We start from the raw sequence: 15,146 nt of genomic DNA, 5'->3' as shown, positions 1-15,146 counted from the left end.
CTCGCTGCGTGTCTCTTCGTTGCTTATAAGGGAACGTGCGCTTCTCCAGGCGGCGCGCCGAACCCTGTGGCGACCGCGCCGTAAGTTGGGAGAATTTTAACTCTCCGGTCGCTCTCTGCGTCGCCTTTTTCTCACTACCGACTTCAGTGCCATTCAAGTAAAAGCAGATATGGGAGGCAAACGAAATGTGGACGATTCTTCCGCACAAAACACGGCCGCTGCACATTCGGTTGCAGAAGCTACACGACCGCTTGGTGCCTTCGTTCTCCGCTCCGAAACTTTACTGCACGGTCCCTATTTTGAAACTCTGTACTGCCAAAATGACATAGCAAGGATGAAACTGTTTCCGAAGGAGCGGAATGAACTGACATTTGAAATAAGGGCACGAAAGTACTGTTGACTAGTTCAGTGTACAGAAACAGAACCAGCTGGCACCGTAGCAGCAGTCAAGTGAAATCATGCTAAGTAGAGCGCTACCGTCATACTGCACAGGAAATGTTGGGAATACAATTCTGATTCTGAACTGACCACGATTAACTCGTAAGGTGAATCAGCCTAATGCATGTGCGGTGACATCAGTTGTTGAAACGGCCGAAATCGACTGTTTCGACCATTTCGAAACCGAAAATTTCGACCAGAGGGCCATCAAAAAAAAAAAAATTCAGATTGAGACGTCTGATGAAAGTGTGTGTGTCATTTTACCGAATAGCGCGAAAGGTTTTGATGCAATTTGTTTCCCAGAAAAAAAACTCACATAAACATGGCTCCGCGCGTTCACCCTTAACTCGCCACTCCAGGTATAACGAGGATGAGGAGGTATGATGCCACGTCACCGATGACGTTATTAGGATAACTCGTTCTGGTTCGTGGGTCAGTGAGGGTCAGCGCCTTGTCCCTTTGCCGCCGTAAACCAGTTTTGCTAGTTCTCCCGGGGAATTGGGGGATAGAAGGAGCGGCCGATTCATTACCGACCCAGGAGAAAGGCTTTTTCAGAACTCCGAACAGCCGAGTAGCAGACGACAGCGGAGTAGCAGACAACATTTCTCTAGACCAATCAGCGAGCATTCTCCTTATAGCGTCAGCGCGAGGTTCCGGGTAGAACACCGGCTGGTACTGCTCTTCACTACCGTTGCGCATGGTCGCTCTTTGCGGCGTATTTTAAATTCAATTTCTGCGATAATTATGACTCTGTGGTGTGACTTACGTCGCATGGTGCATCTCACTGGCCTACTTAACAGTTTTATAGAAAGAAATCAGGGTGTTAAAAATGATTTCTGTGCTACTTTAAGGTGCGCCGGACAACTGTGACACACGGCGCTGGAAGCAATATTTACGTCTCCCACAAGGCTTACGTCCTCAGCCAGGGTGGAGTCCGTGTGAATTCTGATCATTCGATTTTTTAAAGGCCTTTGCAATGGTCGTTAAGCAAATATATGTACCGTACAGATCCACATTTACTGTTGTCTGATTTCCTATTCTTTTTTAGAACTGAATCGATCAACAATTCGTTTCGAATATGCATTTCAAGGACCCACAGGAGCTACTTTCGTATCAAGAATGGCAGCGACATATATGCCCTCTTCTCAAAACTTCTCAGCTGTGATCTTGGCGTCGGTGTCTCCTTCTGCGTCTCCTATCTGGGCTGGTCGTGAAAATCCCGGAACGTTAGCCTAACGAGGTTGTAATGCGAGCGTCGAAACGAAGAACAACGTCGATTCATTATCGGATACCTAGTATGCGAATTTAATACCCGTTTTTGAAATACTTTCCCGAAGGCCTACACTCACGTTGCCGATTACGTCACCCCTTTTGATGCCTTAAAGCCTCTTCATTCGAAAATCCTCGGGTGCGTTTTTCCATTTCGCTCCAAAGATTTCGGGAAGAGATAATCTTAAAAGCGGCGTATAATACCCAGTAGGTAATGAAAAAGTTCAATTCTCTTTCAAACGCAGTCGCTCTGTCAACAGTGCTTTTCCTTTCAGCCGTGATTTTTTTGTCCTTCCGTGGCTTCCTATTTCTATGGAAATTGGCTTCGGGGAAAAAAAAAAAAAAAAACGAGGAAAGACAACTCTTTTGTATTGGAACCCAAAAGCGTAATGAGTGGTCTGCTCGCAGGAGTAATTCTGTAGGGGTGGTTCTAATGATTGGCTGAATGCGACCGACGCTGTGATATCACGAACTCGAACAATGCATTCCACACATCTATTGTTGTTGTCCTCCGGCGGAACCGGCACTCGGTTCCTATTCGACCGCTTTACCTTTCTTCTTCTTCTTCTTCTTCCTCCTTTCCTTTGATCTGAATGGGGTGTTTTCAAACGTCGAATTTTCCCTTCAGCACGAGCTCAAATGCTTGGCGCAACGAGAAACAGCCTGCACGTTCTATACCCCCAGCATTCTTGAACTGATTACAGCTTGTCAGTGCTCGAACGTTAAATATATGTTTTTAATTTTTTTTAAATTCTGTGTTAGCGCCGCGAAGCAACTGTGGCTATGAGCGCCGAACACACGTGCATAGATGGAGAGAGGACAGCAGGAAGGAGTGGGGGGACAAGGGGGTTAGTATGTGTCCTGGGCCGACTTCAGGGGGAACTGTGCCAACAATCGTCTGGAGAGTACTCGCAAAACCCAGGAAAAACCCGTGGCACCACCCAGTCTCGGCGTGGAAAGTGATCATCCTACCACTATGCAACGCGGGAGCTGGTGAACGTTCAGTATAGAAGACACATACATAAACACAAATTGTGATATAATATAATAATATCTTCATATCCACAAATCTTTTCCACGGAACTGTGACAGAAAAACTTGACAGGCTCACAGCTCCCAAGGAAGAAAGGAATTAAATAGCTTTCAGAAGAGCTGACCCTTACACTGACTCCATCTGCGCACCTATGCAACGGTTTTCTGGTGACATAAGGCCACCTCGCGGTCATGAAATGCAGCCGTGGTGCAACAGCAGCAGTCACCGCCGCACTATATGTTCAGGGATCCTGGACAAGCGCCACTATGCAAGCTCACCGTTCAGACGTCATCAAAGCTTAGAATCACATATACTAGGTTCACTATATGCTAAGAAGTGACGAGCGCAACGTGTGCAAGATGACGACCAGAGCTACAAGAAAGAATGGGCCAGTGGTATGGTGGGCTTTTAATCGACCATAAAAAAAGCGCAATCTTGAGAACACCTTAAATGGCTTGTTGAGGACGTTCCTCAGCGGCGCTTGTGCCAAGGCTACTGAGTGCCCGTGTCCTCAGTAGCCTTGGCAGTGCTTTACCCACGAGCAGCGTTGATGACTCTAGCGCGTGCCCAAAGCACCACCGAAGATTCTGAGGACACCACTCAGGAATCTCCTCAACGTTCGTGCAAGCGGACCGTACTCCAATCTACTCCAATTACATCGCGAGCGTGAGGGATACGAGCTTCGTCGTTCATTTCTTCCTTTTAATTTAAAGACGAATGAACCTCGGACAGAGCGCCCCTCGACACTGCTAGAGGATCGCTTCGCTGTTCTTGCTTCTGCTTTATGGTTGTAAACGTATGTAAATGTATGAACTAGATGCTGCGGGCATGATGTGCTCTGTGTTCAATGTTACACTCTGGACAGACTGTTAGGGACATACTATTAAGTAAAATAGCCTGTCAGTACTTCGCCGTCCCGTATTACCTCTGTCGCGCTAGGGAAGTGTTGTGCCAATATTGTATTTGAAGGTGGACCATGTGCTGCATGTGTTTATTACTCGAAAGAATTAGTCTTGCAACACCTGCATCCATGTCACCATCCATCCATGCGGCACGCCGTGCCTTCTAAGCCCTCCAAGATACGGAGCACCTCCCCTTGGGAAAATGCCGGTGCTGTAGAAATCCCGATCTGCAGTACCAGCTCCGGTGGCGCAGCGGTAACGCGTGCGCTTGGAGTCTGGGAGGTCCGCGACTCGAATCCGCGGGCCGGCTGTGCCGTCTGGGTTTTTTCCTGGGTTTCCCTCAGATGTGTAATAGGCGTATATGCCGGCACAGTTCCCCTGAAGTCGGCCCATGGACGCAGCTATCCTCCCCCCGAGCGGATTCCGCTCGGTCTTCCACTTCACCCTTTCCTCTCCTCCTCTCCATCACCTTTCCCTTCCCGAGAAACATGCCGCCTAATCAGGCAGGCAGACCTCTCGGGTTCCTCCCAACGACACTCCTCCTCCTCCTCCGATCTGCAGCCTCAGAAACTGCTATCGCCCCAGGCAAAATTCTGCTTTAGTATAGACTTCAACCGCCGCTGCCACCATGTCGTAGTCGAGTGGGCAGAAGAGCGACCGCTTCGCACAATGCCAACACTTTTAGTAACAGGTAATAATGTCTGTAAGACGACCTGCACGCCTGCGTCATTGATTTCGTAACGCCACCGCGCAAAGCATGCTGGTGGAAACTTCCAGCTTTATCAGCCACACACAACCACCCGCGCGCTTCTTCTTCTTCTTCGTCCTCTCAAAAGATGGCGCTCTGACAACGATCAACGTCGTCGTCATGTGTATACGTCTCTGACAATACCTACGTCGGAGAATGTATTCTACGTAAAGATAAAAGTCTTAATAAATTTTTCAATGTTTCACGTAACCAACATATCTGAAACTGCTGCGAGTTTAGTGTCGGAAGGTATCACGATAACGGTTTTCGAAAAGACGAGAAGCCAGTCGCCTCGTTCCTTTGAAGTGGCTGAACAACAACAATTAAACTATGAATGATGATATCATCCCAAGCAGCACAATGTCCTGGAAGTCGGGTGCATTAGGGGTGGACGGTATGTGTCTTATCAGTGTTCTCTAGTTTCACGAGTCTGTTCAAGGCCTTTCATCTACCCGTCCACCCCTATTGCACTCGACTTTCAGTGCATTTTGCTGCTTGGGATGGGATGTTTCCCCGCATTAGGCTCCGCGTCCTTACCCCAGTTCATGTGGCTTGGTATGATCTGATGAGTTAGAATGACAAGCGCACGAATGTAGCAGGCCAAAGGCCTAGAGTTCGTCGGGTAAGCCTGTCCCTCTCAGAAAACGAAGTGTCATAATCACATTGCTGTTCTCTGATTGGACAGCCTATTTTATCCTATCGTTTTTCGTAAAGTACGTCCGTACTACTAACACTCCCTAATAGGGAGTTTTAGTGTTACGTACGCTATCGCGTTGGTGGTTCTGCAAACTGCGCGAAGCTCTCTTACTGTTGTGGGCGTGCGCAGACTCATCAACGCTATCCCTTACGTACGCAAAGCAGATAGCGTACGATACACTAAAATTCACTAAGATCTCAAACCTACGCTATCTTTCAGCTGTTCCGTCGTGTCTGGCCGAAGAAGCTCCCTGCGCCAATAACCGTTGCGTGCTCAAGTCCCAGTGGTGCGACGGCGAAGCCGACTGCAGCGACGGCAGCGACGAACAAGACTGTGGTATGTGCAAATGGTCTTCCGACGGTGTGCCGATTGCAATAGCTGGGAATGCGCGGTCATAATGGCTCAAGGGCCCCCCCTCTATTCATCTCTCTGTTGAAGCTCCGAGGAACTGCACGGACGCGGAATTCGCCTGCGAAAATGGACGCTGCATTCCCAGGTCCTGGCACTGTGATGGCTACGACGATTGTGCCGACTCCAGCGATGAGATTTGTCGTGAGTCAAGACATATTCATCCTCTCTTTCGATGTGTCTTGTCACTTTATTTTGCTTTGAAAGCAGGCCTGGTTTTTGTGACTGTTGGATTCGGTACTGAAGGGTGAACAGTCTTTTTTTTTATTTTTGCTGTTTTTTTTTTTTTCTCGATAGACTGATACGAGAACTCAACGCCATCTAACACCCAGCGATGGCGTCGTCTGTATTTACTTGCTTGCTTGTTTGGTTGGTAGGAGTTAAGAGTGGTCAGCCATAATATGTTTGTACACTCTAAACCTTTTCACACCTTTAAAGGTGTAATAGCGTGCATGGCGCACGCCTTTTTAGGTGTAATTTTGGTAACATCATAATGGAGCACGGTTTCGCACAAATTTTCTTTACTCGAATGTTGTCTGTCCTCCAAAAATTCAGTCTTGCAACATCTCAACATTGTTCAACAGTATTGTAGATACTTGCGCGTGCTCGATTATCGATAGCGATGCATATATACATTAGCTCGTATCTACGATATCCAAGACATAATGAAAGCAAGATTTGCATTGACACTTGATCTTTAGTAATGCTTTCCGAATTTTGTTAAATATCACCCTCGAGATGCAATGTTACGCAACCAGATTGAATGTGCATAGCGCACACCTTTAAAGGTGTGAAAAGGTTTACAGTGTAAGCCTTCTCACAAAGATGTGCCGGTGTGCTCTTAAACCACCGACGTTCTGAGTGCTTATGGTGTGCTAACGCCAGCAAACCGAAATTGGTTTTGCGTGAGATACGTTGATGATCATAAGAAGAATGACTCTCACTACAGCCCGCCTGCAAGTGCAAACGATGTGATAAGTTACGAGAAAGGAAACAAATATGAAATCCCATATCGTAGTGCCTAACCTTTAGCGGCTACATTTAGCGGCTTTAGCAAGCAGAGAAACGTAATACGGAAATCCACACAGCGCATTTCAAGCAAACCACCAACGCCATATTTTGTACCCGCCGTATGAAGACGCAATTCGACAATATCCTCTCCCTTCCTTCATTAACCTCACCCATCTCTCTGATCTTTCGCTGATGTGACAGACACGCATATTCTGTTACTCTACCAACAGCGAGTAAAAGAATTTTATTATGTCCTAATCGATAAAAACGAACGCACGTGATTAGGTAGAACCGTCGAACCATTCCAGCGTGTCGTAAATGGCATGACTGATACGACATACGCTGCGCACGGGTCTTGATCAGCGAAAAATAAGCGACTTTTTTCGATCGAATGCATGTAACTGCTTTTTGACGATGTGCAACTGTGCTGAACTGTGTGTTTCGTGGCACAGACAGCATTATCGACTGAGGACTTGGCATTCTTGGGAACGCTCGCATGTTAATTTGTACGGCAGGAAATTGGACATTGCGATTGGAGAAATAGAGAGGAGAATGCTTCGGAAATTACCAACGCTTCGCCTCTTTTTCTTTATGCAGCCCCTCGAGATCGAGAGTTGGATGGCTTGACGATACTACGCCCCCTGGTATTGGAATTTCTCTGGCGCTATATAGCGTGATGACAGTGACAAGAAGAAAAAAAATATAAAGTAACAAAATGACTGACTGTGTCGTAACCCGGAGATTGGAATGCAGTTGTGAGACTGATGTAAAATGTATTGTTCGTGGCGTCTCTTGTGACGCCGGAATTAACGGTTAGTCTTTTGTTCCGGTTGGCTTAAAAAGTAATATAAAAAAGTAACTGTTCGCTAAGATTGGTTTGGCACGTGTGGCGTGCCGTTGCCAGTTATCACTGACAGGAAATTGGGCTCGATATAGAAATGGCGCAGTGAAGATGCACGTACATGGAGTAGAATTATTTTTAATTCTCCCTGGTTTTCTTTTAAATAATCAATCAATCAATCATTATTTTTAAATTCCGCGTTAGCGCTGCGAAGCAACTGTGGCCATGAGCGGAGTACAGATGTGGACAGATGGAGAGAGGACAGCAGGAAGGAGTGGGAGACATGGTGGCAGGGATCGGAACCGGTATTTTCTTCGGTTTGGTCCGGTTCGGGTTCAGGTATATCTGTTCGGTTCGGAGTCGCCTCAGGGAGAAACGAAAAAAAAAAAAGCGGTCAGAGGTCGGGACATTTACAGGGGTTGGAACCGTAACTTTTTTCGGTCCTTGTTTACCCGGTTCACCGGCAGTAATTTTGCTACATGAAAGCGGTCTTAATCTCACCGCACACGGTTTTAAGAGAAAGGTGTGAGATATAACCGTTTCAGGAAGCGTCTATTGCTGCAAGACGAAGTGTTTGTTAGGGAAACGGACGAAGTTTCGCACAGTTTCGGTTTCGCTCTCTGCCTCTTCGTTGCACAAGATGGTCAGCGCATCCGAAGGGAGGGCTCTTGATATTTTATTGTATTCCACTCTCATGGTCGTCTGCTGAAAACGAACAGCGAAATGTTGGATGACTTTTGGCAGAATCCAGTCAGGGCCCTCATTTGTTCCGGCAAAAAGCTGGTGGTACAGTCACAAACTTTTACTCTCATCTGGCATCGTACAAAAAAAAAAAAAAAAATTCAGAAAAAAAAGGGTCGATTGATAGTGCAATTAGGTATTTCACCTCTGAACCGATTCCCGAACCGGTAACCGTACCAATTTTTTTTTCTTTTAGTTCAGTTCAGCTCCGGTTCGGTTCAGGACAAGCAAAAAATTGTTCGGGTTTGATGGAAAATAACGTTTTTTTCCGGTTTTCGGTTCGGGTTTAGTTCCCGTTCCGATCACTGCATGGGGGTTAGTATGCGTCCTAGGCCGACTTCAGGGGGAAGTGTGGCGACGTTCGTCTGGAAGGCGTGCCGGAAAACCCCAGACAGCACAGCCGGTGCCTGGATTCGAACCCGTGTCTCCTCTCAGTCTCGGCGTGGAAGGCTATCATCCTAACCACTAGTCCACGCGATCTGGTATTTTTTTTTCTAACCAAGTATATACAGGGTAATGGTAATGGTATATACAAGATGCGGTGTAGAACGCGATCTGGTAGCAGAACTATATTCGCGCAACTCTTTTTGGTTAAGGCAGGCTACATCTGTGAACTTTTACCGAGTTACCATGTCACGTGTTCACTGCAACGAGATGCCACGACGAGCGTGACAAGAAAATAGTGAAGGAAAATGATCCAGTGAAGTAATTTCACCCACTGTTGAAATCTGGTGTGGTCAGTGGTTGATGTCAAGTTTCACGGCGCGGTGCGTGAGTCACCCGAGCCGCAAACCGGTAAACGGTACAAAATCTCGAAAGATGGATGCTGTGTACAAGAGGACCCCTTGCGATCTACGTATAGACTGTATGTATACGCACAGTCACGGCGCTGTTATACTATGTATAGACTATACTCCACAACATTGTTAGCTCTTAAATTTACATGTTGGTAGACGTGACATATTTAATAATGGCACATACGATTCAATACATATACAGTCAAACTCCTTTATAGCGAACACCTTTTTAACAAAAATACCATTACAGCATTTTTTTTTTTTTTGCGGTTCCGCTGGAACCCTATAGGTCCAATAATGGGTATCCTTTTTAACGAAAATACCTTTACAGCATTTTTTTTTTTTTTTTGCTGTCCCCTGAGTTTCGTTGTAAACGAGTTTGACTGTATACCGTATTAGCATGTTTCCCGGGCTCTCGTTGTCAGAATTTATGCACTGTATCTGCTTATGCACCAAAAGTTTCACCATGTCAGGAACAAAAAAAGTGAAGTATAGTGAATCTATGGCATCCCCAAATGAACAAAGCTTCTACGTTCTCGCGCCTTAGGAAGGTAACGAGCCGACAGTACTTCTGCCCATCTTTAATGGCGTCAAAAGAGGTTCCGCTGGTGCTACTGAACTCGCAGTAGTCCGCACCTACAGATATGTGATTGTAGTACTTTTAGACTGCCGTAGTTTTACCGTTTACGCTCGAACAGGCTTAGTTTGACCAGAAGAGCGAATGCTGCGCTTTTAACGCTAGAGTCCGCCGTTAGCGAACAATATATATATATTTTTTTTCTATGTTCTAACTTGACTTACTCAGCGGGACTTGAGCTGTTTCCTTTCTTGTTTACCGTACGCAGGATTGTCGTAATCAAAGATCAACATCAAACATCAATATACAAAAAGAATAAATTTACACTGATCTCACTTTTTATCGATTCCTCTGGGCTCGCATTTGAGTCGATATGTGCTACAGGTATCATGCAATGGGATGAATTTTGCGCACATTCTCAGTTTGGACGTTTAAGACGCTTTATTTTGACATTCATTAGCGCCTACGCGGCGTTTTTTATAGGGTGCGAATTGTTTTCGTAATACCGCACCGGCCACCACCTTCCGAACCATATTATAACCGCTTAATAAGCTCAGTAACCACACTTACCACATGCCTAGATGTCGCTTCGTTTAGAGAGTGGTGGAGGACATCAGGCCCAAGGTTCTGATGTGAGCTCGTCTCCTTCCCTGGCTCGTCTAGTTACTATAATGTATACGCGTTTACATGTCTGCCTTCTCTGCTATGAATACTGAAGTGCAGCGTGAAATTTGATTAAGGCATCCGCCTTCCGGCAGGCGGAGGATTCCCCTAGTACTCTGTCCAAGATGCGGTACAGTAGGTAGTGACTAGTCTGCGGCACCCAAGCAGGGCCTCAGGACTGCTTTCTACGCGATTAAGCGGTTATTAAAAGTTATTATTGTACGCTAGACGCTCCCTATAGTTTAGTTTATAGTTTAGTTTATAGTATAGTTTATAGTATAGTTTATAGTTTAGTTTATAGTTTAGTTTATAGTTTAGTTTATAGTTTAGTTTATAGTTTAGTTTATAGTTTAGTTTATAGTTTAGTTTATAGTTTAGTCTTTAGTAAGCGGAGGGCTCTTGATAGACTTAAGCTCCTGCATTTAGTTGTAAATAATCGGATCAGTTTCGAGTATCCATACTTCGCCCTCGCGGGATCCTCATCACTACACAGTGCACATCATCTGAATATTGTACCCATCCGTTCACGTATCGATGTTTTTAAGTACAGCTTTTTTTCCTCGCACGATTGTCGAATAATGGAACGCTATAGATGGTCAAATTAGGAAACTCGCTTTAAAGGAACTTTTACAGCGTGTATGCTCGCTCCTGCAATAGCCACGATAATGGTTGCAGTATCTATAAAGAAACAAATAAGCAAAGAAATAAACACGATTATCGGTACATATCGATGCCAAGTTTCGATTTCAGACAGGTAGGCGAGTGAAGAAATGAAATCGAGAGCGAAGCGTTGTGTATTTATACATGGCATATGAACGACGTAAGAGACAATATAGACATTTATATGCTATTCTGTATCTGCCAATTTGTGTGTATCGGAGATATGCTAAAGACATGGCTCCTTACTTGCATAATATTCGTTGGTGTTGACGAAAACATATTTTACGATCACTTGCGCACATGCCATTGAACGATCATTTTGTTTCCTTGACGCAAAATTTTAAAAAAGCAAAAAACGAAATCACACGCTCCAAATAACGCGAAACCGGACAGGACGCGCAAATTAGTGACGCCTAGGCAGGCAGACCGCTCGTCTATCAACATTACTCCGTCCCCTCCCGTATAAGACACAAACCAAAATCAATTAATGAGAAAAAACAAGTATCGAAGGATAGACTCTATCCTGCACCAGCAACCAACGACAAACTTAAATAATGACGCTACGTCAGCCACCGCAAGGAACCACACATCAATCAACCCCCTTCATCCAGAAGCGTTTTCAGCAAAAATAAGATGAACTTATGCACGGACCCCTTATACTTATCTTCCTATCCTCCCACAGAACACTCCAGATTACGCCGGTTATTTGGCAGGCAATATCTCCGAAGGATAACCACCGCGTGCGCGCGGTGTTACGCACAGCTGCACTCGCGGCACAACAGAGAACGCACTATATTCGCATGATCTCATCGAATGCCGTAATTAAGGACCCGGTTTCCTTCAGTGCGTTGCGCATTACCACGCAGGTTGCCATGTCGCCGTACACGCGTCTACTGCTCCTTTTGCCGACGGCTGGCGCGTGAACCTAATGACGAGCTAATTGGCGAAGCGACTAACGAGTACAAGTATCCGTGAGGCAGCCAATCAGGAACAAGAGAAGGCTCTTCATAGCGTCTGCGAATTGGAGCTTCCTTCCTTGGCAGGACGCGGAGACAGTGTCCTTCTTCCATGCAAATAAGGACAAATGAGAAATGGGGATTGCGTGACAGGAATCTGTCTCCGTCTCATGTTTATGTATGAAGGAAACGGGGTCTGCTTCTCAAGTACCTGTCACGAAACCTCTTCCACTCGAGTCGTCAAGTAGGGTAATCAGGAACTCTTTCATTTTCACAGGTACTGATTGCGCGCAGTTCGTTTCCTGTCTGTTCTTCCTTTTCAGTCGAGGAGTTCGTGAACGGCTGGAGCGTAAAATTACTTGAGAAAGTGAAAAGAAGGCGATGCTATGAAGTAACTTAAGAAGTTCCCTTCGAGAGGAATATGCAGTGTTACTCATGCAGAGACAGAGGGAGTGGGAGAACGCCGCGGTGGTGTTCACAATACGAGCATTTATTTGTAGCCACGTGTTAACTCGCGACAGCGCTGTCTCTTTCTGTTTTAGAATATTTTATTAACATAATTATCTAATTACACAAGTAACTGTCCAGATTGCACTTTGCTTTTAACTAACACAATAACAACGTAAACGTTTTACGTGCAAACTATCGTTACATGTATGTCAAAAATGCTAAAAATATGTACAATCTACCATTCGTATGTGCACATGTGAGGCAAAATTCGACGAAAAAAATTTGCTGTGATTATTTACACTATTTACATAGTCTGAATTCCTTGTTAGAAAACAAGGTTTCTCAGAGCAACGCGCCCATACTTCACGCCGTGAGTTTTATTATTCCTTAGGTACGAGTATCCAGCAGACCGCGTATTTGACCACCAGGTTTTGTCATGATTAGTTGGTGGTTGTGGTAGGTGCAGCTTGTAAGGAAACATGATAAATTATCCTAATAAGAGAGAAAAAAAAGCGCCATTAAAGGAGCAAGGAAGTGACATTTAACATGGCTCAAAGCCCTGTTTCATTCATCTAACTATCAGGAGCCACCGTGCGCAACATTTTCGCTATGCAGTTTATTGTCATTTACAAAAACGCCCGAAGAAAGCAACTACTTTGGCCTTGCCCGACCTCTTGACGTTGATGTCCGCAGACCTGCGAGCAGCCGTAAGCTGTCATTGGCCACCGAAAGTTCGTCTGCTACTGCTACGACGCTTGAGCCGCCCCAGCTACGTCACGAGTAAATTGATTGGCCCTCCCATCGGGATTGCGAACGTCACCAAGTGACGTCGACTTCCCTCGTTCACTTTGCACGAGTGGAGGGTCTCTGGAATGTGTGCTGATCAGAGGCCCCTCTCGCGCGCTACAGATCTACTGCTGTCGGCGTTCCTTTGGAAAAGCTCATGTTATTTGCTGCCCAAACGCCGCTAAAACAGAGAGAAAAAAACACTCAAAAGGCATTTAACTGCTCTTTTAAATGTATGGCGTGCTCACACAAACAAACACATCTCCAACGCCTGAGAACATGAAAGACTGAACTCAGATAGGCGACAGCGGGACTGAAACCTACATCGTTGGATTGCTGGTAAAGTGCGCCACCGACTGCGCCATACCGGCACGACTTCCCGAGGGCTTGCAAAGGGGGCCTGTTTCGGACGGCCAGGACGCCACCTCACACTCCACCTTACATATTTTTCTCAGCTACGCATACATAAAGTGCGGGACGCTTCAGAATGCGCGAAGAGCATTACTGAAGTAAACGTTAGCATTTTATCGGAAAGCCCTCTCAAGCGAGCTACAGATCGAAGGTATGAATAAACGTGTAATCACCTCTTCCAGTCCAACCTTCTTCCAAGCAAAATAATGTGTTAGAGGTTAGAGTTTCATATGGCTTATGGAATATGGTAGAGGCTTTGCCATTGGAGGTATTTAATTCGTAGCGGCGAGCTGGGTAGCAAAGAACAGCGCCTGTTCAGGCCTGCATGTCTTCGAAGCGTCCTGGAACAGCTGGTCGCACAAGTGCGACCTACGTTTCCATTTTTTTCTTTCTATTTCTATTGTCCTTGAAAGATGTTCTGCTTGGTTGTGTCCTACCTCACAAAGGATCTTCATTCTTCAGTCTTCCTTCGGCGCTGAATCTGAATGCTATGGTCCGCAGAGTGTGCTGGTTGATGTCGTATGTTGAGATTCCCCATTGTGTAACGGAAGCCTGATTTTTCTGCGGCCCCTTCACCTCTGTTGCAACTTGCCGCCAGTCTCGGCAGGCACACCGCCCCCTCTTTCCTATTTTTTTTTCGATAAACAATACCCCCCCCCCCTTCACCACATCGAGTGATCGGTGACGTCAGAATTGATCGACCATTGGTCCCAAATTGTACAATGTAGGCAAACGTAATAGTACATATGCGACACTTCCATCGTATAAAAGCGTGGACGTCTCGGTTTCCAAGAAAGTGGCATGTCCCAATAGACTGCAAATTGCGGATACCTCAGATGTGACATGGTTACGTTGAAAACTGCTGAATCGTGGCATAGTTTGAAGAACTTGCTGTCCAGAAGATCGGTCGATCAGCGCACAACAGTTCACATTCATGCGGATAGGTGGTTATAGGTATCGGTTTCTGTAAGCGACAAGTCAGAAGTATCACTGCTCACTACTTTTCGCACTTCGCGCTACACGGTGCTTCATCATGTATATCATACACAAATGCGTTTGATATAGCACAGTTCGACATTAAAGCGAGCCACGCACGGCAATGGCGTCTACACACGTCTCCACGAACGGTCACCATGTGGTGCAGCGCAGCGGACGGGCGTTATTGCAGTTCACTATTCGCTCCGAGATCGAACGGTGTCGGCGCGCTGCGGAGAAACGATGAACTACCACAGTGTGGACGCGTCGTCTGCTTTTACACGTTTATTCCGCGTTCAGTGCAGTAGGTGGAGCATTGGGGAACCGAATAGTATCGTACCATCGCGGCACAATTGATCTTCCGGTGAATATACGCAAGAATTACGGAAAATAACCATCAACTCGAAACATCGGCCCACGTCTTATCCACACTAGAATGGTGACAGTGTCGCCTCCTATAGGTCGATCTCGCAGCGAATACCACGTACCAATTCACCACAATTTATGAGATCATAAACTCACAGCCACATTCTTTCCACTCAGCGATTCGTCCATGCGGTCCTGGTGAGTTTCGTTGCGTCAACGGTGGATGCATTTCCATTGGCTGGCGGTGCGATAAGGACATAGACTGCGTAGATGGATCAGACGAAGGCGGCTGCACAGGTAAGCATATGGTTCCTTCTTTCACGATTAATGTCAATCTCAAAAAAGAAAAAAAAAAGAATGTCGCAGATTCCTTTTGGTCCTCCCGGGATTCCAGGTCTGTGAATGCAGAATTCATTC

The 15,146-nt window shown here is 45.9% G+C and overlaps 1 protein-coding gene across 1 annotated transcript in view; it reads left to right on the top strand.

Annotated features, from left to right (window-relative positions):
* Positions 1-15,146, top strand: part of LOC135393822 (low-density lipoprotein receptor-related protein 4-like) — a 323,511-nt gene that overhangs the window by 276,996 nt on the left and 31,369 nt on the right. The window contains exons 4-6 of the mRNA XM_064624106.1: positions 5,307-5,423; positions 5,526-5,639; positions 14,907-15,026. Coding sequence (XP_064480176.1) covers positions 5,307-5,423; positions 5,526-5,639; positions 14,907-15,026 — 351 coding nt within the window. The remainder of the gene's footprint in view (positions 1-5,306; positions 5,424-5,525; positions 5,640-14,906; positions 15,027-15,146) is intronic.

The sequence above is a fragment of the Ornithodoros turicata genome, chromosome 5 (assembly GCF_037126465.1).
Source record: "Ornithodoros turicata isolate Travis chromosome 5, ASM3712646v1, whole genome shotgun sequence".
NCBI classification, from domain to species: domain Eukaryota; kingdom Metazoa; phylum Arthropoda; class Arachnida; order Ixodida; family Argasidae; genus Ornithodoros; species Ornithodoros turicata.
The sequence above is the reverse complement of the archived record's forward strand: the minus strand, read 5'-3'. Positions and strand labels throughout refer to the sequence as shown.